Source organism: Camelus bactrianus, chromosome 22, assembly GCF_048773025.1.
Source record: "Camelus bactrianus isolate YW-2024 breed Bactrian camel chromosome 22, ASM4877302v1, whole genome shotgun sequence".
Taxonomy (NCBI): Eukaryota; Metazoa; Chordata; class Mammalia; order Artiodactyla; family Camelidae; genus Camelus; species Camelus bactrianus.
Genome location: NC_133560.1, coordinates 20872801 through 20893168, shown reverse-complemented (window position 1 = coordinate 20893168; position 20368 = coordinate 20872801). Strand labels below are relative to the sequence as shown.

At 49.8% G+C, this 20368-nt stretch overlaps 1 protein-coding gene across 2 annotated transcripts; it reads right to left on the bottom strand.

The window, feature by feature from the left end:
* Positions 1-968: 968 nt before the first annotated feature.
* On the bottom strand, positions 969-19045 carry IL12RB1 (interleukin 12 receptor subunit beta 1). 2 transcript variants are annotated; one of them, XM_045508208.2, is made up of 16 exons: positions 18902-19045; positions 17927-17989; positions 16939-17068; positions 16342-16511; positions 14852-14991; positions 13308-13341; positions 12698-12820; positions 11865-11947; positions 10783-11020; positions 7715-7882; positions 6879-7016; positions 6367-6522; positions 4451-4585; positions 3469-3574; positions 3075-3156; positions 969-2329 (listed from the first exon to the last, which is right to left on the bottom strand). In XM_045508208.2, the coding sequence occupies exons 1-16, from the start codon at positions 18969-18971 to the stop codon at positions 1961-1963; spliced, it is 2205 nt and encodes a 734-aa protein (XP_045364164.1). In that variant the 5' UTR covers positions 18972-19045; the 3' UTR covers positions 969-1960. The 2 variants fall into 2 exon arrangements, 1 of the variants encoding a protein (XP_045364164.1); XR_012501615.1 differs by lacking the exon at positions 3469-3574 and having other exon boundaries at positions 2276-2329.
* Positions 19046-20368: the final 1323 nt, after the last annotated feature.

The window sequence follows — 20368 nt, the reverse complement described above, 5'->3', positions numbered from 1 at the left end:
CTCTTCCAGGCATGCTCAGCCTTCCCTGGGTAGAAGCAAGGTGCCATTTCCCCCATTCATTTTAGCAAGAATTTCTGGTGGTGGTTAATAAAAATCAAATTCCTACTCCTTGGACCCAGGGTGCTGTGCCTGTGGATAAATTTGCCAACTCGAAGGGCCACTAACTGGGTCCTGTGCTGCTGGTGGACCCAAGACTCTTAACGGCCAGCACGGAGGGCATTTAGCTCCTTAGAGGCTCCATTGTGCATGTGTGCGTGGGATTCTGGACTGGAGGTGGGTAGCTCTGAGCCCCTGGGGTCAGGTCACTGTGATCTTTCTCATGAGATCACTGACCCAGCATCCTCTTCTTTCTATCCATTTGGCCCTGCCACTGTCCAGGCCTCCCCTTCGGGCTGGAGCCCACGCCTAAAGAATGAGGAGGCCTGATCCTTAAGGGAGGGCTTATCTGGTGGAGGGCAAGGCTTGAGCAAGAGCTGAGAGGTGGCAAATCCAAGGGAGGGAGCATGCGCAGAACAGTGAGCAGCCACGGAAGCAGGAGCTCTGGGGGCCAAGTCTTCTTTCCCGATCTAGACACATAGGTGGGAAAACTGAGGCCCCCAAAGGGGAGGGGCCTGAACCTCTAGCTTCCCGGCTCTACCAACCACACCTCCCTCACCCAGAGGCCTCATCACTTTTTGCCGCACAATTGAGTGGTTCTAGGTTTTAATCTCCACCGCGCACCCTCGCCGGCATTTAAAACCGGAAAAGTCTGTTTTTCAAACTCCGCGGCAGGCGGGAGGGGGCTGGGCGGGCTGGGCCAGGTAGACACGCGCCGCTGCTGCCACCTGGTGGCCATGGCAGGGAATCCGAACAAGGGGTGGTCTGGCGGGGAGGGTACCGGAGGCAGGCGGATTCAGGGTGTGTATGGTGTATGAGGGGCACGGATTCTGCTGCGGGGCTTTGGGTGTTAGGACGAGGGAAGAACCCCAGGTCCTTGCCTGAGCCCTGGGCGGAGGGGCGGGGCTAGGGAGACAACCAAGTCTCCTGCTGTGAGGGGATTCAACCCCAGTCCCAGTCGGAGCTATGTCCACTCCCCCAGCCCTGCCTCCCAGTCCTAACTTTGCAGAGTTCCGAGTGATCATGTAGTTCTGTCTCCCACAGATTGGATGTTTTGGGGGCACCCAGAGAGAGAGCTTAATAAATGTGTGTGCAATGAATGAATGAATTCTCAGGCTCCTAATGGGGAATTTTGAGCAGGCCATTCAGGCTTCAGTCAGGGGAAAGACACTATTTATTAACCTTTAGACACACTTCCACCCTCAGCAGCTCTGTGAGGTCAACATTATTATCATCCCAATTTTACAGGGGAGGAAACTGAGGCCAGAGAGGAGCCATCGCCTCTCTCAGAATGCTTAAAGCCTCATTCTTTTCCCCACACCTAGATCCTCTAAGTCTGGAGAACCTGCAGTGTAGCAGGGAACTCTGCACCCAGATTCCCCATCCAATGCTTCTGGGACAGGATGCCCAGCCCAAAACCCTGGAATCAGCCTGAGCCCCTTTGGGCCCCCTAGTCTATCCCACCTCAAGAGGCCAATGACAGCGTCTTGCCCCAGAGATGTCAGGCTCTGGCATGGGATAGCAGTTACCATTTCATTTCATGACGGTTTCTAGGGTTCCCACCACAGGACATGTGGCAACAGGGGCTGGATTGAGTGTTCGTGGGGGGCAGTGGCCCCAGAGTCCAGGGAGTGGGGATGGGGTCCAAGTCACTCCATCTGGGTTTGACTCCTACCCATGCTATGTGGCCACAGGCGAGCCACTTGCCCTCTGTGAGCCTCACTGAGGCTCAGAGAAATAGGTAAATAGGACAGCCATGTACCTCCAGGAGGTTATGGGAATTCAGAGCATCACGCAAGTGTCTGGATGGAACAGGCTGACTACGTAATAAGCACTTAATAACCAGCCGTCGTGATTGCGATCATCAGTCTTCCTCTCTGTAAGACCTCCTCTCTGTTTCTCCTTGGGAAACAAACCTGGGGGTCTGCCTTAGGTCTCTCAGGAGCAGTGAGAGTCCAGCCACCTGGGCAGGGCTGCCCTCCAGACCATCCTGCTGGCCAGGCCCCAGAGCCCCAGCCTTGGGGCATCTTTGCACTTGTCTCCTGTCCTCCAAGGGCAGCTCCAGGTCCAGGTCCAGCTCAGGGGCACCCAGAGGCAGCTCTGTCTTCTCCTTGAGAGGCTCGGGTATGTTCAAGTCAGCCCCTTCACCTTTGTCCCAGGACATGTTCACCACCAGGGCCTCTTGAGGGGACACCTCCTCCGGAAAGTCTGCCAGGCTAATCCACTGCCAAACCTGGAGAGAGAGGGTGGGGTCAAGGCTGGGGGGGGGGCCCTATTCCTCATCCACACAAGGATGGAGAGGACCAGGTCCCTTCTGGCTAAATCCTCTACAATCCTGAGACCAATTCAAGGATCAATTGGAAGGGCCTCCCATTTCTTTTTGGAAAATTGCCTCTGGCCTTCTCATAGTTGATGTGGTTGGGCAAGGCAGCAGCCCAACACCGGCTCTAGCAATGGGCAATTGATCCTGGCTCAGCCAATCAGAGCACTCCAGCCCCCTGGTTCTAGTGATAGACTCAGGGATGGGCATGTGACCCAAGCTGGGCCAATCAGTCATGGCCCTGAGAATTTTGCTCCAGTTAATGGAAAAAATGGATACCCTGCTTCCATGGGTAGAAGGCTGAGCCTGCCTGGGAGAGAAGCCTGCAGGGAGGATAGCATCACAGAGAAATGGAATCCTAGTTCCTGGATTCAGCCATGCCTGAAGTCCACCACTGTGGGATTTTTTTTTCCCCCCAGTCAGGTTCTTTTGTGGAGGTCACTCTGAGTTCTGTTTTGGCTACTAGGAAATGACCCACAGGAGGTTCCCCTTTGGATTTCTGTTTGTCTGTCTATAAAATAGAACAAGTTTTTGGAGTCCTTGCACCAATGGGATATTGGTGCATCAGAATAAAATGAGTTAATGCATGGCCATTACTCTTTAGAGCCCTGGTCCAGGATCCAATAAACAGGACCTGGAATAGAAAAGGAGCCCTTACCTGCTTCCCCTGGCTGCCAGAGAACTCAACAGCGGTGCTGGCACAAGGTGTGGGCAGGGGTGGGCACAGGTGCCTTATCACCCTGAGGAGGGAAGAGAACCGGTCAATGCTTCTGTGTGTTCTTATTTTTTAATTGTTCTGACTTTTTTTTTTCCATCTCCATTAGGTTATAAAGGGGATGAGGATGTGGATTAGGGGACAGGAATTTGGGAGTCTTACAGACCTGGGTTCAAATCCCAGCTCTGTTCCTACTGCTGGATGCCCTGGGCCTAAGTATCTGGCCCTCAGTTTCCTCATCTCTAAAGTAGACATAAAAACCTACTTGGTGTGAGCAGTTGTCACTATTTTTACTTTAACTATGACGGAGCATCTCGGGAGAGAGGTTGCAAGTTACCTGTTCAAGCCGAGGTACCCAAAGACTCCCAGAAGAAGGATGCTCACGAAGCTCCCCAAAGATGCAAGGAGGATGGACAAGTCAGGAAACTCAGAAACCTGGACTTCTGGGGGCAGAAGAGCTTGAGCTGAGGAGGGAGCTGAGAGGGGTGAGCCCTCCATCAACTCACTGCTGACTGCACCACAGGTCCCTCTGTGCCTCAGTTTCTTTCTTTGTGAAGTGGGAGGCCAGGGGCCCCACCAGCCCTGTGACTTCCAGGTAAAGCCCTGGCACACAGCAAGTTCTCAGGACACTGTAGCTCCAAGCACCTGAACGCTGGGCCCAGGTGGTTGCTCCCCTGGACCCAGACCAGCCCAATGCACGCTAAGTCTGACTCACTGGTTCTCCTGGGACCAGATTTCACTGCAAGGACAAAAGGCAGGGACTGTGCCAGAAACAGGGATCATTTGGTCTCCAAATCTCTCACTGCCACACACCCCAAGACAAAAGAGCCCACCTCCTTACCTTTGTAATGAGAGAAATTCATTCATTCATTTGCTCAATAAATAGCACCCCCTGCTCACTCCCTCTCCCCAGGATCCCCATGGCTGGGGGAGGCAGAGCCCAGACAGAAACTTCCACCTAATCCCAAAGTGTCAGTCCAGGTAGGAGGGGCAGTCACAGTTGGGGCAGGGAGAGGCTGCCCAGGGGGAAGCCTGGAAGGCCTCCTGGAGGAGAGAGCTTTTGAGGTGAGTTTTGAAGGATCAGTAAGAGTTTGACAAGGGGACCACAACATTCCAGGCAGAGAAGACTGCAAGGGCAAGGCCGTGCGAGTGTGAGAGAAGGTTCATGAGGGGAAGCTGCAGCTGAGGAGCAGGAGCAGGTCAGGCTGGGGCTTTCTCCTGAGGGGGATGCATGGGGAGGCCCTGAGGGATGGAGGGCCAAGCGGGACTGCTTGCAGACACTTGGGATGGGGCAGTGCATGCTGGGTAAATACACTCACCGATGCTGAAGCGCTGTGGCTGGCTCCAGACGCCCTGCCACCTCACTGTGTCTGCTCGAACCTGCGCCGTGTAGGCCGCACCAGCCCGCAGGCCTTGGAGGGTGACTTGAGTCTCTGTGGGCTTAACCAGCAGCTCTGCGGGAGGGAAGCAGCTGTGGGTCCCTGTACCCCCTTGACTCTGGACTCCACTCTGAGGGTGGAGATGGTGGCTCACTGATGTTTTGCTGAAAACACTTCCCTAAATGTACGCATTCACTTCAAGCTTATACGGAAAAATAGTCTTCATCAAACTATTCAGAGAATGATGCTGTTTTCCTCAAATTCTGACCAGGTCGCCCTTCACTCACTCCTCACCCACTCCTTTCCAGCCACATCTGTCTTCTCCTCACAGCGCCCTAAAGGCACCAGGCTCAGTCCCTGAACCTCAGGGTCTTTACACTGGCTGTTCCCCCTGCCTGGGTCATCCTTTCCCCAGATAACTACATGGTTTCCTCCTTCACTTCCTTCCCATCTTTCGGGTCAAGATCAGGGTTAACTTTGTCTCAGTTGTTCCCCCTGTGTCCCCAGCACCTCAGCACACAGTAGGACCTCAGCAAGTCTTTGTGACATTGGATGACTTTAAAATAGAAAGCACCTCATAAAAATTCTTAAAATGAGAAGATAGTGGTTGGTTCCTAGACCCAGAAATACATATTCTTTGTAAATTTTCCATAGGAATATTCTTCCAAGGAAATTTTGGGGGTTAAAAAAGAATAAGATAATGCCATTTACGGCAACATCTGGATGTACCTGGAGATCGTCATTCTAAGTGAAGTAAGCCAGAAAGAGAAAGAAAAATACCACATAATATCACTCATCTGTGGAATCTCAAAAAAAAAAAAAAAAAGGAACACAAATGAACTTTTTTACAAAACAGAAACAGACTCACAGACATAGAAAACAAACTTATGGTTAACAGCAGGGAGAGAGGGTGGGAAGAGATAAATTGGGAGTTTGAGATTTGCAGATACTAACTAGTATATATAAAATAGATAAACAACAAGTTTCTTCTGTAGAGCACAGGGAACTCTATTCAATATCTTGTAGTAACCTATAATGAAAAATAACATGAAAAGGAATATATGTATGTATATGTATGACTGAAACATTAGGCTGTACACCAGAAATTGACACAACATTGTAACTGACTAGACTTCAACTGAAAAAAAAGGAAAGAAATTTCAGGGGAGTTGGTCAATTTGGTTGAATGAGCATTTGGTACATTCATCTTCAGCAGTTTGACTTTTGGCAAATTGATTTCAGCTGAGCCACGCTGAATAAGTGACTGACTCCCACTTGGCCTAATTTACCCCCTCTAAACAACATAGGGTGACCAAGCGGATGGCAGGATGTCTGTGTCTGATGCCAGAGTGGCATCTTCCCCCACCCAGCATTCATGTGCCAGGCACCTGGAGGGAAGGTGGTACATGAACCCTGTTGCTGCAGAAGGTGGGTGGGCCAGTCTGTATCGGAAAGACTGTGTTATCCTGTGGGGAGGATGAGGCCCCCAGTGTGTGAATTGACAGGAGGTTCCAGCCCTGGTGAGACCTATCCTGTATATCCTCATTTGTTTCCCTCTGATGGAGCAGGAAGGGGTCCCTAACTGAGCTCAAATTCAAGCTTGTTCAATCTTTGGGCAGGTGAATCCCTCTCTGAGCCTCAGTCTCCCCATCTGTGGAATGGAGACAGTCATCCCAGCTCCATGGGAGTTGCCATATCGAGGGGCAATCAAGACCCTTGAGTCCAACTCTGTTGTTTTATAGGTGGGCAAACCAAGGCCCAGAGAGGTACAGTGAAGCTCCCAGGGTCACACAGCAAGGCAGAACTCAAGTCCAGACCCCTTCTTCCCCCAGCCAGACCTGTGCTGCCTCACCTACCAGATACTTGGCTGCTGTCTTCATCCTGGTAGCGCACAACGTACCCCGTCAGGACGCCAGGGCAGGTGCTCAGCAGAGATGGCGTCCAGCCCACAGACACTGAATCCTGGCTGAGTTTCTTCACCAATACATGCTGTGGGCTCCCGGCCCCTGAGGCTGCAAGTAACACCGTTGCCACAGTCAACTCCAAGTGCACTGGCTGAGCACTTTCTGTCTGCCCAGCCCGGTACAGTCCAGAGATCCAGATAACCTTGGCCACAGAGTCAAGTAGGCCTAGATTCAAATCCCGGCTCCACCACTCTTGGTATCATCACTTCCCTTCTCTGAGCTTCAGTTTTCTTATCTATAAAATGGCACAATGCCTCTTGGAGTGTCTTAGGAGTCAACTGAGCTGACTTCTATGTGCCAGCTAACAGGCAGTAGGTGCCTCTAAATGGTATTCCCCCCTCCTGACTCCTAAGGATACTGCCAAGTCCCCTGGGGAGACCACCCAGCAGGTTTGGGCCACTCACCATTACCCCCAAAGTGGTAGGTGGACAAGACTGTAGACCACGAGGTGGGCTTCTCTGGGTGTGCAGAGGCAAAGATGGTGATGCGGTAACACACCTTCTGCCCCATGGCCCCAGATGTTTGGCTCCAACTGTGAGTTGCTGGAAGGATTAACAAGGGCCAGGCCAGTAAATAGATTTTATCTCCCTCTTCACTCATACCATCTGCCAGGAACTCCTAGAGCACTCCTACTCATGCTTCAAAGCCCTTGTACCTATGTCCCCTCCTCCAGGATTCCTTCTGTATGCCCTCTCCAACCCATCCCAATCCTCTCCAGCCCAGCCCCTGCTCCATGGTGCAGGGGGTGTCTGTATCCAGCTCTCTCTCCCTGGCTGGGAGCTCTTTGAGGGTCAGGCTACAACTGAGGCTTCCTGGGGCCCCAGCCAGGATCAGGGCAGGACGTGGGAGAGTGAGAGGCTGCCTGGGCCATTTGGCACCATCCCTGCATTCCCTCCAAAGGCCTTATTAATTTGCCACCAGCATCTTGCCACCAGCTGTCTTCCCTGGCACAGGTGAATGTTTAATAAACACCCTTAGATGTGAGACTCATTATTTACCAGGGTGCAATCTGCCCAGGGCTGAGCCCTGACTCTCCAGGATCCTGGCAGGAGGCTCTAGACCTGCACAGCTGGGAGGAGCTGAGTCTTGGCCTGTCCCCACCTCTCTGTGACCTTGAGCAAGTGACAAGACCTCTCCAGGCCTCAGCCACCCCAGATGGATGATGCTTGTAGGTTTGAGCTGACCAGGAGCACTAATGGAGGATGCAGGGGCAGAGGCAGGGCAGCCGATGTTACGGTACCCATTCCAGCAGGGTCCCCGTCCTGAGGTGCCGTCAAGGTGCAGGTGACAAGGCTCTTGTCCTGGCCCTGGGGCTGCCACTCAATGCAGTACGTCATGCCCTGGGCCCGGGCTGGCCAATGCATGGTGGTCCCATTGGCTCCATCACTGATATTCAGAGCCCCTGGTTCTGGAAGGAGACAAGGGAGGCACATCAGGACAGCTACTCAAGGCTCCTATAGCTCCTATCCCACCCTCTCACCAAGCACTAACCCCACAGGGCGGGAAGTGCCTGTATCTCATTCTGTCTCCCTACACTGGGGGCTGCCGTGTTGGGGGCTGGGCACAAAGGCGACAGTAAGGGCTGTATGAATGAATCGAGTCCTCCCCCAACCTGACTGGTTTCCCTGCCAGGAAGATGCCTGGCCACCCACCACCCGCCTCGCCCAGCAGTGGGTGGCTGTGGTGTGGGACGGGACTCCCGGCCTGACCAGTACTCGGAGACCCAGGACACATTCCCTCAGTCTCCTGGGCTCATCTGCCCCACTCCCTACAGCAAAGGTATCTGCAGCAATCTGAGGGGTGGTACAGATTCCAGTTCTGGGGACAACAACTATCATTTACTGAGTTCCAACTGTATGCTCTGGGCCAATGCCAAGCATCTTATATGCACCACTTTCCTACGAAGTGGGACCATGATCTGCCAAATAATATCAAAACTGAGGCTCAAAGAGAGAGAGCCACCAGCCCAAGGTCACACAGTGAGGCCATGCCCCAAACCAGACCAGGAGCTGACAGACCCACCACTGTGCCACCCTGGCAAGTGCCTTCATCTCTCTGAGCCTCAGTTGTCTCATCTGTGAAACAGGCATCCTCCTAACATTCTGCCATCGCAGGGTGGCTGGGTACTCAGCAGAGCCAGGACTAGGGTAAAGCGAGTGGGGCATTTATGTCAGGTGTGAAATTTAAGGATGTGCCAAAGAACTCAGTCATCAAGATAAACACTGTTTCAGGGATGGGAGAGGGTGTAGCTCAGTGGCAGAGCACACGCTTAGCAAGCACAAGGTCCAAATAAATAAGTAAATAAATAAACCTAATTACCTCCCCACAAAACAAAAAACAAAAATGATTTAAGCTATATTTCTTTGATTTTTAAAAGTGAGTGTTAAGGCTTTAAAAAAAGATAAACACTGTTTTTTAAAAAATATTTTATTTGTTTATGTTTTGGGGGAGGTAATTAGGTTTATTTATTTACTTATTTATTTTAATGGAGGTACTGGGGATTGAACTCAGGACCTTGTGCATGCTAGGTGTATACTCTACCACTGAGCTATACCCTCCCCCCGATAAACACTGTTTTGATGCAATATTTTAAAAAATTTGAAATGAACGTAAAAATATGCACTGAGTACTAATCATGGTTGCCAAACAATGGACACAGCTGAAACATCCATCCGTGGATAAACCAATACACAAAATGTGGTCCAGCCACATAATGGAATGTTACTCAGCCATAAAAAGGAGCGAAGCCCTGACATATGCTACAACGTAGGTAAACCTTGAAGACATTATGCTGAGTGAAAGAAGACAGGCACAAAAGGCCACGTAGTATATGACCAATGAAATGTCCAGAACAGGCAAATCCACAGAGACAGAAAACAGATTAGTGGTTGCCAAGGGCTGGGGGAGAGAGGATGGGAGTAACTGCTCGTGGGGACAGGGTTTCCTTTCTGGGTGATGGAAATGTTTCAGAGCGATAAAGGTGATGGTTGTGCAACATTGTGAATGTACTTAATGTACCGAATTGTATACCCTGAAAAGATTAATTTTGATATGTAAATTTTACCTCAATAAAATATGTGTATATACATACATATAAATCTTGATTTTTTAAATTTTACATTTATTTTTAATCGAGGTAACATTGGTTTTATAACATTATACAAGTTTAATGTGTACAACATTGTATATATGTTTTGTTTTTTGGTGGAGGTACTGGGGATTGAACCCAGGACCTCGTGCATGCTGAGCTACATTCTACCACTGAGCTATACCCTCCCCTCGACGTTATTTTTCTACTTCAGCATACCCCACAGTGTGCTCACCACCAAAAATTTACCATCTGACAGTTGATCCCCTTTACCTGTTTCACCCCCTCTACTCCTTCCCCTCTGGTAACCACTACTCTGTTCTCTGTATCTCCATGTTCACTTTGGCTTTTCCATTTTGTTTGTTTGTTTGGTTGGTTGGTTGGTTTTTATATTCCACATATGAGTGAATTCTACAGTATTTGTCTTTCTCCATCTGACTTTATTTTACTTAGCATAATATCCTCAAGGTCTATCCACGTGGTTGCAAATGGTAAAATTTCATTCTTTTTTATGGCTGAGTAGTATTCCATGGTCAACATTCACAACCTCTTTTGTTTAATCCATCCGTCCACTGATGGGCACTTAAGTTGTTTCCATTTCTTGGCTATTGTGAACAATGTTGCAATGAACATAGGGGTGCATATATCTTCTCCAATAACGTTTTCATTTTCTTTGCATAAATACCCAGAAATGGAATTGTTGGATCATATGGTCATTCAATTCTTAATTTTTGGAGGAATCTTCATACTGTTTTCATAGTGGCTGCGCCAATTTATATTCCTGCCAACAGTGTATGAGGGTTCCCTTTTCTCCACGTGCTCGCCATTTTTTTCCATTATATATAAATATTTGCCTATATTTAATATATGTCTAGACATACATACAAGGAGCAAAATGTAGATTTTAAATGAAGATAGGATCCACCCTATACTTGCATGACCTTACCTCACTCTCCATACCTTGATCCTGGCCTTGGTCACCATAAAACTTTATTTAAAAAAACAAGTGGTGGGCCTGGGTTGTGGTTTGCCAGTGAGAATTTTGTTCTTAAATATTGCATTATAACACTGCATTTTGAGGACTGACTTTTGACACCCTCCTAAATTAGACACCCCCTTAAAATTTTGTGCCTTGCTTGCCTCACCCCAGTCTAGCTGAGGCTCAGAGTACATGCTCAGCTCCGAGGGGCCCTCCCGCTGCCCTCCCCAGCCAGAGGCACCTGAGTGGGTGTAGGCAGGAATGTGCCATGTCTGGTTGGGGCCGAAGCCAAAGCGATTCCGGGCAACGACAGCCAGGTCATAGGCAGCGCCCGAGAGGATGAGCTTTTTCCTCAGGCGCAGAATCCTCGTAGCCTTGGCCTTACATGGGCAGGACAGCATGTGCAGGTGGACATGGTAGGTCACCTCCACACCAGAGTCGGGCCCGAGGCAGCCTTCTGGAAGATCAAGCTGGGGCAGCTGTAAGGGTGAGAGATGGCTTGTGGGGACCAGAACACACTCGTTGTCCCCATGGGCTGACATCAGGATGCAGACTGTGAACACAGACGCATCCACGGGCCACAGTTGATGACACGTACAGAAAATTTAGAAAACAATAAATCACATTGCTGGCAAGGCAGCTGGGAAACTGACATGTTCACTGCTCATTGGTTTGAGGGGGTATATAATTTGGCAAAAGCCGCTGAAAGCTGGTAGGGGGAAATGGTTCCATCTTTGGACTCAGTTAACTCAAGCCTGGACATTTTTCCTAAGAAAAAGGAATTCAAATTACAGGAAACCTAAAAAGAGAAGGAGCTTCACCAGAGCTTTATTGTGACAGCCCATTGATGACATGGCTGAATTAATTATGGTGAAGCCAGGGGTTGAAATATTTGGTGATTTTGCCCCTGATGCAGGTAGGAGATTTTCCCTCTGTGCCTCAATTTCCTCCTCTGCATAATGGCTTAATTCAACTGTACATAATGAGCTGTTTGAGGGACTTCAAAGAAATCATCTCCCATCCAGACCAACAGAGTTGACCCCTTCCTAGTCTTCCTTCCAGCTTCCACCTGAGCCCTAACATGGTCTGCTCCCCACTGGTGGCCACCAGACGGAGCCGGTGAACACCTGAGTCCTGCCATATTCCTCCTCTGCTCACACACCTTCCATAGCTCCCCATTACCTTCAGACTTCAACCCACAGTTCTCCTGGTCCCTACCATCTCCATAGCTCATCTCCTTTCTTTTATGCACTCCCACTCCAGCCTTGTATTTCCTTCTTGCTGTCTTCAGGCCACCCCACAGCCCTGCAATGGTCCCGTTACCTGCTCATGCAAGGTCACCTGCCTTCTCCCATCTGGGCGAAGCTGCTCCACTGAGAAACTCACCTCAGCCTGTGGAGGGGTTTCTGCAATGAAATAGCAAGACGGTGACACTGTGGATGGTGCCCTTGCTCACAACCTTCTGGGTGGGGACCTAAGCCCCTTGTCCTTTCCTCCCATGAAACACAGGATTCCTTGGGTTACTAAATAGTTTCCAAAATCTGCAAACATAGAGATCCATTCCATAACAGTGTGAATATACTTAAGGCAATTTGCTAAAAATGGTTAAGATGGTAAATTTTATGTTATGTGTTTTTTCACAATTTAAAAAAAAAACCTGAAAACAACTGTTAGAGTTGTTTCCCAGCAGATACGCACTTGGGTGGGGAAGAGGAAGTCCCAGCTCACAGGGTGGGGGTGCGAATGTTGACAGTTACCACGTCGCTCCCTCCCCACCCCCCACCCCAGGGCCGCATCTCCACTCTGGAGCTGCCTAGGCTCCAGCTTCCCGTGTTATTGGGGGAAATCGGTCTTCAAGACACGGCCACTTGCACCTGTCAACCTCTTGCTCGACTTTCAAAGAACAAAACCCACCACACTAATTGGAAGGAGAGAAAGACTGAGAAACATTTTCTTTTTAGATGACGTATTTGCCACATCTTCCAAAGTGAAGCTCACTCACTGCCCTGCCACCTTGCACTGATTTTCCCTAATTTCTCCTGCAGCCTTATTTCTAACACCCATCACCTTATTGCTAACCCTTGCTGCCTTGTTTCTAATATCACTGCCGTTTTTCTGATGCCTGTCTCCTTGCCTATGTCCCAGGGTGCTCTCACCAGGGGGGATGCACACGGGGCTGCTCCAGCTGCTCCAGGGACCTCCTGGGATCCCTGGCCCCAGCCGCCTCCGCAGCTGAAATTCCTGCACTGCGTCCATCTCCAGGGGGCAGAGGCATGACTCTGGGGAGAAGCAGATCAAACATCAGGCTGAGGGGTTGTCCCACACCTGGGAGTGCCCAGGGCTTGGCATCGATCACGTAGCCATCATGCACTTATTGAGCACCAACTTGCACATGCACGTATTGAATGCCAACTGTGAACTTATCGAGTATCAATGGTGTACATGCCCCTATTGAGAGCCAAGTGTGTGCTGGGCCCTAGGGACACAGTAGAAACTGACCAGGTCCTGTGCTCTTGGCTTCGAGGATGACCCACTTCTACTGCCTGAGATTTGAGTCTCAGCAAGGCCACCCCCTGGGATGTGACCTTTGTCCAATGGCTTCTCAACCCCAAGCTTTTGTTTCCTCACCTGTGAAATGGGAATAATCCAATAGAACTACAGGGAGGTGCCAACAAGCCTACAAAGAATTTAGCACTGCACCTAGCACACAGTGGTGCTCAACTCATGCTAAGTTGCTGCAGCTGTCGTTGTCACTATTGTTCTCACCGAAGCCAGTGTCATCCTGATGTCCACAGTCACCCTAAAATGAGAGCATATTTATATGTGTTTTACATTTGGGTGTGGAAAATATTACCTCTTTTGAAATTTTCAGCAATTATTTTGCTAAATGCAACCTTGGATGGGATCTGAGAACAGAAAGAGGACATTCTTGGAAGGACAGGTGATATCTAAATAAACTCTGGAGTTTAGTTCATAGCAACAGACCAGTGACAGACAAACTCGGGGAAGTAAACTCAGGGAAGCTGGGTGAAGGCTCCACAGGAGGCCTCTACACTTCTTTGTAACTTTTCTGAAAATCTCAGATTATTCCAAAATAAAAGGTGTTTTTTAAAAATCATTTTAGGAGGAAAAATTATTATTTTATAATTTCCAAAAAAAATATTTTAAGAGACAAAAATTATCTGTCTGTGGTGTTGGGGGTCAGGAAATTCAAGTTTAGGACCCAGCTGGCCCCACACTCCCCGTGTGACTCTGAGAGGTCCCTGGACATCTTGAGCCTCAGTTTTCCTATCTGTAAAAGGGGCTGAGAGAGTCCACTACAGAGTGTGCTTACGGGGCTGGAAATAAAACATCAAGAGATGCCCCTTTCCATTGGGGGTCCCATGTTACCTGCCTCTGACTGATCTGAACCCATTCACCTAATGGGGAAACTGAGGCTCGGGGAGGGGTATGACATTTGGAGGGAAGATGGGGCCAAAGCTGAGAGCTGAGGCAGCTCCCTGGCCTCAAGATGCTCCCAGTCTGAGGAGGGAGGAGACACCACAATTCAGAAGCCGGAAGTCTCTGTCTCTTCCAAACCAGGGGCTCCTTAGGGACTAGGTCGGGAAGAAGAGAGAATAACTGAAGCTGTTAGTCTGTTGGCGTTTTTTTCCTTTTTTTTTTTTTATTGGAAGTACTGGGATTGAACCCAGGACCTTGAGCATGCTAAGCACACACACACTCTACCACTAAGCTATACCCTCCCCCTGAGAGTAACTGAAGATGAATGAAGGTCCCGAGAAGACATGCAGACAGGTAGATGAATGGTGCTCCAATCACCAGCAAAATGCAAATTGAAACCATGCTAAGCTCTCACCTCACACCTGCTAGAATGGCTAACATGGAAAAAACAAGAGATAACCATTGTTGATGAGGATGTGGAGAAAGGGGAACCCTGTGCCCTGTTGGTGGGAATGTAAATTGATGTAGCCACTATGGAAAACAGCGCGGAAGTTCCTCAAAATATTAAAAATAGAACCAACGTAGGATCCAACAATTACACGTTGCTTTTTTTTTTCCTTTAGTGAGAATTTTACTATATTTTTTGAGGATAAGGATGCCCTCCTGAGGGTAATGGGGAGCCAGGGAGGGTGTGTGAGCAAGGGAGGTCACAATCAGATCTGCATGTCAGAGAGCCTGCAGGGGCTAGACCTGGGACATGAGTGGAGGCCAGGTGGGAGGGGTAGACAGATATAGAGATAGTGAAACTGATTGGAGGGTGAAAGTACTCTGTGCCTTGTGTACACCCCTGATCTGGGGAGCAAACTCACCAACTTCCATGGGCTGCCAGGTGTCCGGTGCCGGAACTGCACCTCGGCACCATCCTGACGGGCTGGGGTCTCCCACTCCATGCGCAGCTGCCCTGCTGACTTGGACACCTTGATGTCTCCTGGGGGAGGGTCGTATTTAACTGGAAGCAGAGATTGGGGTTGGGAAGGGGAAGACACCATGCATGTGAGTTGTTGGTCCCCAAAACTCCAGAAAATCTGCCTATAATCTTCCTGGCCCAGAGTAGCCCACCAAGACCCTGAGATGTGAATCAGGGACACCCCTGCAAATCCTATCTAAGCCTGGGGTTCTATGAGTCAAAGAGTCAAGATTTATATACAGGATCCTGCTGGTAAAGCTATCAGTAAAATGTTGATACTCGGCAGGAGGGTATAGCTCAGTGGTAGAGTGCATGCTTAACATGCATAAGGTCCTAGGTTCAATTCCCAGTATTTCCATTAAATAAATAGATAAATATAAACCTAATTCCTTCCCCCAAAAAATAAAACTTAAAAAAATATTAATACTGATTTCTGGCAAGGCTGTTGTGAGACAGGCACTTTTATAAATTGCTGATAAGAGGGTAATTAACTGATTCTATTTTTCTGGAGGACTATTAGGGAAATCTTATTAACTTTTTAAACCTACTTCAAGGAGCCTGACCTAAGGAGAGACATTGATCATTCTTTCCGCATCCTGATCATACGGTGCCTGATTCTACCCCAGGGCCTTTGCACTTGCTGTGCTTGCTGCCTGTATACACCTCTCCACCTTTATTCCTGCTGGATCTTTTTTTTCCTTCAGGGCTCAATTTGCACTGGAGACCTCCCTGACCTCCCAGCACTATCTCATCATGTGAGAATGATCATGCCTTGTCCATCACCCTCCTTGAATTTGGGCTCCATGAAGGTAGGGACAGGGCTGGGATTAGGGTGAGGTGAGTGAAGTAAGGTTGTACAAATACAAGGTTGGCTCCTCTGTTTAAAATTCTGATATTTTGTTCATCATGGGTTTTTTTGCGTTAATATTCATTTTTTAAATATGGTATTAAGATACTGTTTATATTGACAACTGAGATTTTTGACACCCCCTGAAAATTTTGTGGCCAAAGAGGGTGTCTCATTCACCTACCCTAGTCCCAGTCCTGGACTGTGACCTGTGTTGGCCTTGCCCATGTCCCCCTGTGACTGGGCATGGCACACAAGGAGATGCTAAGTGTATGCTGTTGATTCACAAAAACAGATTTCAAAGACCCAACAGGGTCTTGGCATCAAAGAGAAACCTGAAGTTACCTAAATGTCCAGCAGTAAGGGATCAGTAAGGGGACCATGAAAGACTCTGCCAAGTCACCCAGCAGTGTTGGATGTGAAAATGGCTGGCATTATCAAGTCCCTTGCCAGGGGCCCAGAATTCCCCCAGGTCTAGGCTTGGGAACCAGAGGCTTCTCTGGGTGAGGAAGGGGTCACGGGGAGGAGGAGAACAGGGTGCTGACCTGAGCTGTAGAGCTTCAGGGTAACCTTGGGGGACTTCTCCGTCCGGTTGGCGGCCCGGGATTCCACCCAGAGCGTGACAGCATAGAGAACAGATATGCCATCCTGGTCAGAGAACTGCAGCTTGGTGGCCGAGCCTGCGGCAAAGTAGCAACAGCGCCCAGGCCTAAGGCTGTGGGAAGGGGGGTGTTAGTGCTGAGTCTGAGGTCCTAAATGGACCCCAGAACATCTCAGCGGCCACAGGAGACAATGTGCGTCACATCCCAGCATCCTTTTCTGCCCCTTTTACTCCCCCTCTCAGCCTGGGAATAAGGGGTTTGGAGGACCCAAGAATCTCCCAGCAGAGGCTGCCACAGAGGGAAGGAAAAAATGGATAGATGGATGAATGAATAGACAGATGGACCAATAAATGAGAAGATGAGGATGAAGTAAGGACTAGTGGGATCCTAACTGCCACCCAAATGGATGCCCATCCACACTGACCCCCACAACACAGATCTCCAACTCTCCCTTCCAACATAAGAAACTGAAGCCCAAGGGTCAAAGGCCCTGCCAAGGTCACATATCTAAGAGAAGGGCCACAGAGTCCGGATCCTTACCAGCACCTCAGGAAATGGCTGACCCCAGTTGTGGGGCCCTCATACTCCCAGGAGCATTCATAACCAGCGCTGCTGAATGTCCGGTAGCAGGTCAGGTCCCTGGGGCCTGAAGCTGAGACTGGAGAAAATCCTGGAGGTTTGAGAACAGAGTAGAGTTGGGTTTGGGGCTCCCACACACAGACACACTCCGGAGAGGAATCTTTGTAACATTTATGTAATCTGGTGTCACCTCAGCTTAAACATGCTGTGGCTTCCAGCACCTTCCTGTGCCCTTCTCGTTTGTCTCCTGTTTCCTTCCCTGCTCCTCCTGCTCCAGCCATACCAGGCTTCTCACGGGTCCTCAGCCACACCAGTCTCACTCTTACCTCAGGGCCTTTGCATGTGCTCTGCCTGGAACACCCTTCCCCCAGATCTTTCTTTCTTGCTTGCTTTCTTGCTTTTGCTCTCTCTCTCTCTTTCATTCTTTCTTTTTTGTTTTTTCCCCAGATCTTGACATTCCTGTTTCTCCTTTAGTATCATCTCCTCAACCACTAGCCAACCTGAACTAGCTCCTTCCCTCACATGCTGCTCTGTTTTGTCATAGCACACCACTGTATGCACTATATGCATTTGTTTGCCTGTTGTCCACCTCTTGTACTAGACTGGGACCCCAGGAGGACAGTCCAGCTCATAGCTGATTCCTTCATGTCTAGAACTGTGTCTGCACCTAGTAAGCACTTGGTAAATATTTCTTGAACAAAAGAATGGATGAAATGCTCGCCTAGATGCAGACACCACTCCTGTGACCCTCTGAGGGAGGAGACAAGGCTTACACAGATCTGAATTTGGTGAGGACAAGCGATCAAACTGTCAGGTTGGGGCTCCCAAGACCCCAGGTGGCTGAACTGAGTCTTTGACTGGGCAGGGAGCTGTGGGAGGGGCTGCAAGGGATGGGTCAGTCAGAGCCCAGCACAATGCCTCCCTCCCATGATGGGGAACTGCCCCAGACCTGAGTCTGCATCTGGATATGGCGGGTCCTGAAAACAGCACCCACTGGTACTGCAAGCTTCAGCTGCAAAGACAATGAAAAGATAATGACATTCCTCGCCTTTCACTGCATGGGGAGAGGCGCTTGCCCAGTGACCATCCATGCACCAGCCCACTTTCCCATCTAGGTACCCACTCACCCGTCCATTCATCCATCCACACTTCTATTCATGCATGTATGCGTGCATCTACCCAGTCCTTCCAACAATCCATCCACCCACCTTTCCACTCACCCACCCACCCATCATCCATCCATCCATTTACCCATCCACTCAACTATCCATTCATCCTTTCATTCATCCATCCACCTACCCATCCATCCACCCACTCATTCACTCACCTATCCACTTCTCAGGCTGCTCCTCTAAAGCAATCTGGAATCCTCTTTCTCCCTCCCCTTCACTGGTCTCCAGCTCTACCTGACCTCTGAAAACCCTGAAACCTTGCTGATCCCCAGTTTATAGAGAGGGAAACAGGCACAGAGAAGCAATGAAGTTGCCCAAGATCATGCAACAGCAGAGCTGGGATTAGGGTCCAAAGCCAGTCATCCTCAGGGGACTGGGCCCCTTCCCATTCCAGTCCACAAGATGGAGAGAGAGCATATATATTACATAAGCTAGATACATAATACTATATTGTGTGTATCTAATATGCATACACTTGCTCCTTATCCCTTCCTTTGCTATTTCTCACTGAACTCTGGAAGTGGGAAAGATTCAAAGGTTCAGCCCACTCCATGAAAGACAAAATCAAGACCAGAGGGGAGATGCCCAAATCTCATCCCTATGATTACAGATCTCACATTTGACAGAGGGCAAGAGTGAGGTACAGAGATACAGAACCAACCCTGGAACTGGGGTTCACAGCCCTACACACACACATACACACAGCCCCCTCCCCAGCAAGAAGAGCTGAAGTGCCAGGATAGAGGACTCACCACCCTGCCTGGGGAGCAGGAGGAAAAGGAGGGGGATCAGTCTGGCTACTTGTTGCCCCATTGGGTCCATGCAGAGCTTCTGTGCTGCCGGCGAGGCCCCAGCCACCGCGTCCTCACCCAGGAACACGTTGAAGCTGAGCAAGAAAGAAGACTAAAAAGATTAAAGAAAAAAAAAAAGAGTTAGGCGTCATCGCCCCTCCCAGTGCAAGTCAAAGTGAAAGAGAAACCCAGGAAGTCAGCTTGGTGGTGGTGGCCTCATCCAGGCTGCAAATCCACCCGGGGGGCCAGTGGGACCCTGAGCTCCGGGCCTGGGTGGGGTGGGGGCGGGTCCTGCTCTGCTGGCCCCAGACCCAAATGGGACACTGAGTGCGAGCCCCATGAGTGGCTTGGGGCTCTGTGCTGTTGGCCAGGTCTCAATCTTTTATGGCCTACTTCTGAGACTCAGGAGCTGCATGGGAGGCCAGGCTCTTTGAACGTCTGAGTTCACTCTCGCAACAGACCATTATGAAGTGCTTGCTGTATACTGGGTTCCTCCCAAAATGTCCACCTCCCCATTTCCCAAACTCCAGCCCGAGGGCACCCTGGGTCCCAGCTCCTGAGGAATGTACTTTGTTGCTTCCTTTGGACCCAACTGAGTTTTTTCTCTGTGTCTGTTTCTCAGAGGTGGGTGGGTAGGTGGGAGGGTCTCATTTTCTGGTCCTCTCTCCCCACTGTCAACAAAGCCCCAAAATGTCTATGGAGAAGATCTGAGTCATGCTACAGAGTGGATGGACCCCAGAAACATCAGGCTGAGTGGAAGAAGCCAGACACAGCAGCCCCCATGTTCTATGATTCTTAGTATATGAAATGTCCAGACCAGGCAAATCCATAGAGACAGAAGGTAGATTAGCGGTTGCCAGGGCCTGAGGAGTGGGATGGGGAGTGACGGCTTATGGGGCTATGGTTGCCTTTTGAGGGTGATGGAAATGCTCTGGAACTAGAGAGAGGTGATGGTTGTACTACATACTGAATGTTCTAAATGCCACTGAATGCCTACTTTTAAATGGTTAATTTTGTGTTATGTGATTTTCACCTAAAAAAAAAAAATGTTCACAGAGCCCAGGTAGACAAGAAGCAGGGTAAGTATGTCTCCTGAGGAAAAGCATCTGAGAAAACTGACCAATGTGGGAGACGGGGCAGGGGGAGGAAGTCCCTCCTCTGAGAGCTGGTCCTCAGGGGCAGCCAGGATGGCCAGGGTCAGGCGCCCAGCAGGCCATGAAGTCAGAGCCACGAGAACAAAGAGGCAGTGTTCCAGGCCTGGCACAGTGGGGACGGGGACCCTGTGACCTTGTACAGAGCAGCCTTCACCAGCAGCAGGGCCTAGGCCAGGCCAAGGGGCGGTGTGGGTTTGAGGCTGGGGGAGGAGCAGAGACAGAGAGAGGCAGAGACACAAAAAAGAAGAGAAACAAAGAAAGATGGAAGGGATTG

Coding starts and splice junctions, on each gene's coding strand:
- IL12RB1 (XM_045508208.2), bottom strand. CDS start 18,971: ATGGACCCAATGGGGCAACAAGTAGCCAGACTGATCCCCCTCCTTTTC. Junction 12,821..13,307: donor TCAGGATGACACTGGCTTCG/GTGAGAACAATA, acceptor GCTTCTCCCCAG/AGTCATGCCTCTGCCCCCTG. Junction 11,021..11,864: donor AGGTGACCTTGCATGAGCAG/GTAACGGGACCA, acceptor TCACCCTTACAG/CTGCCCCAGCTTGATCTTCC.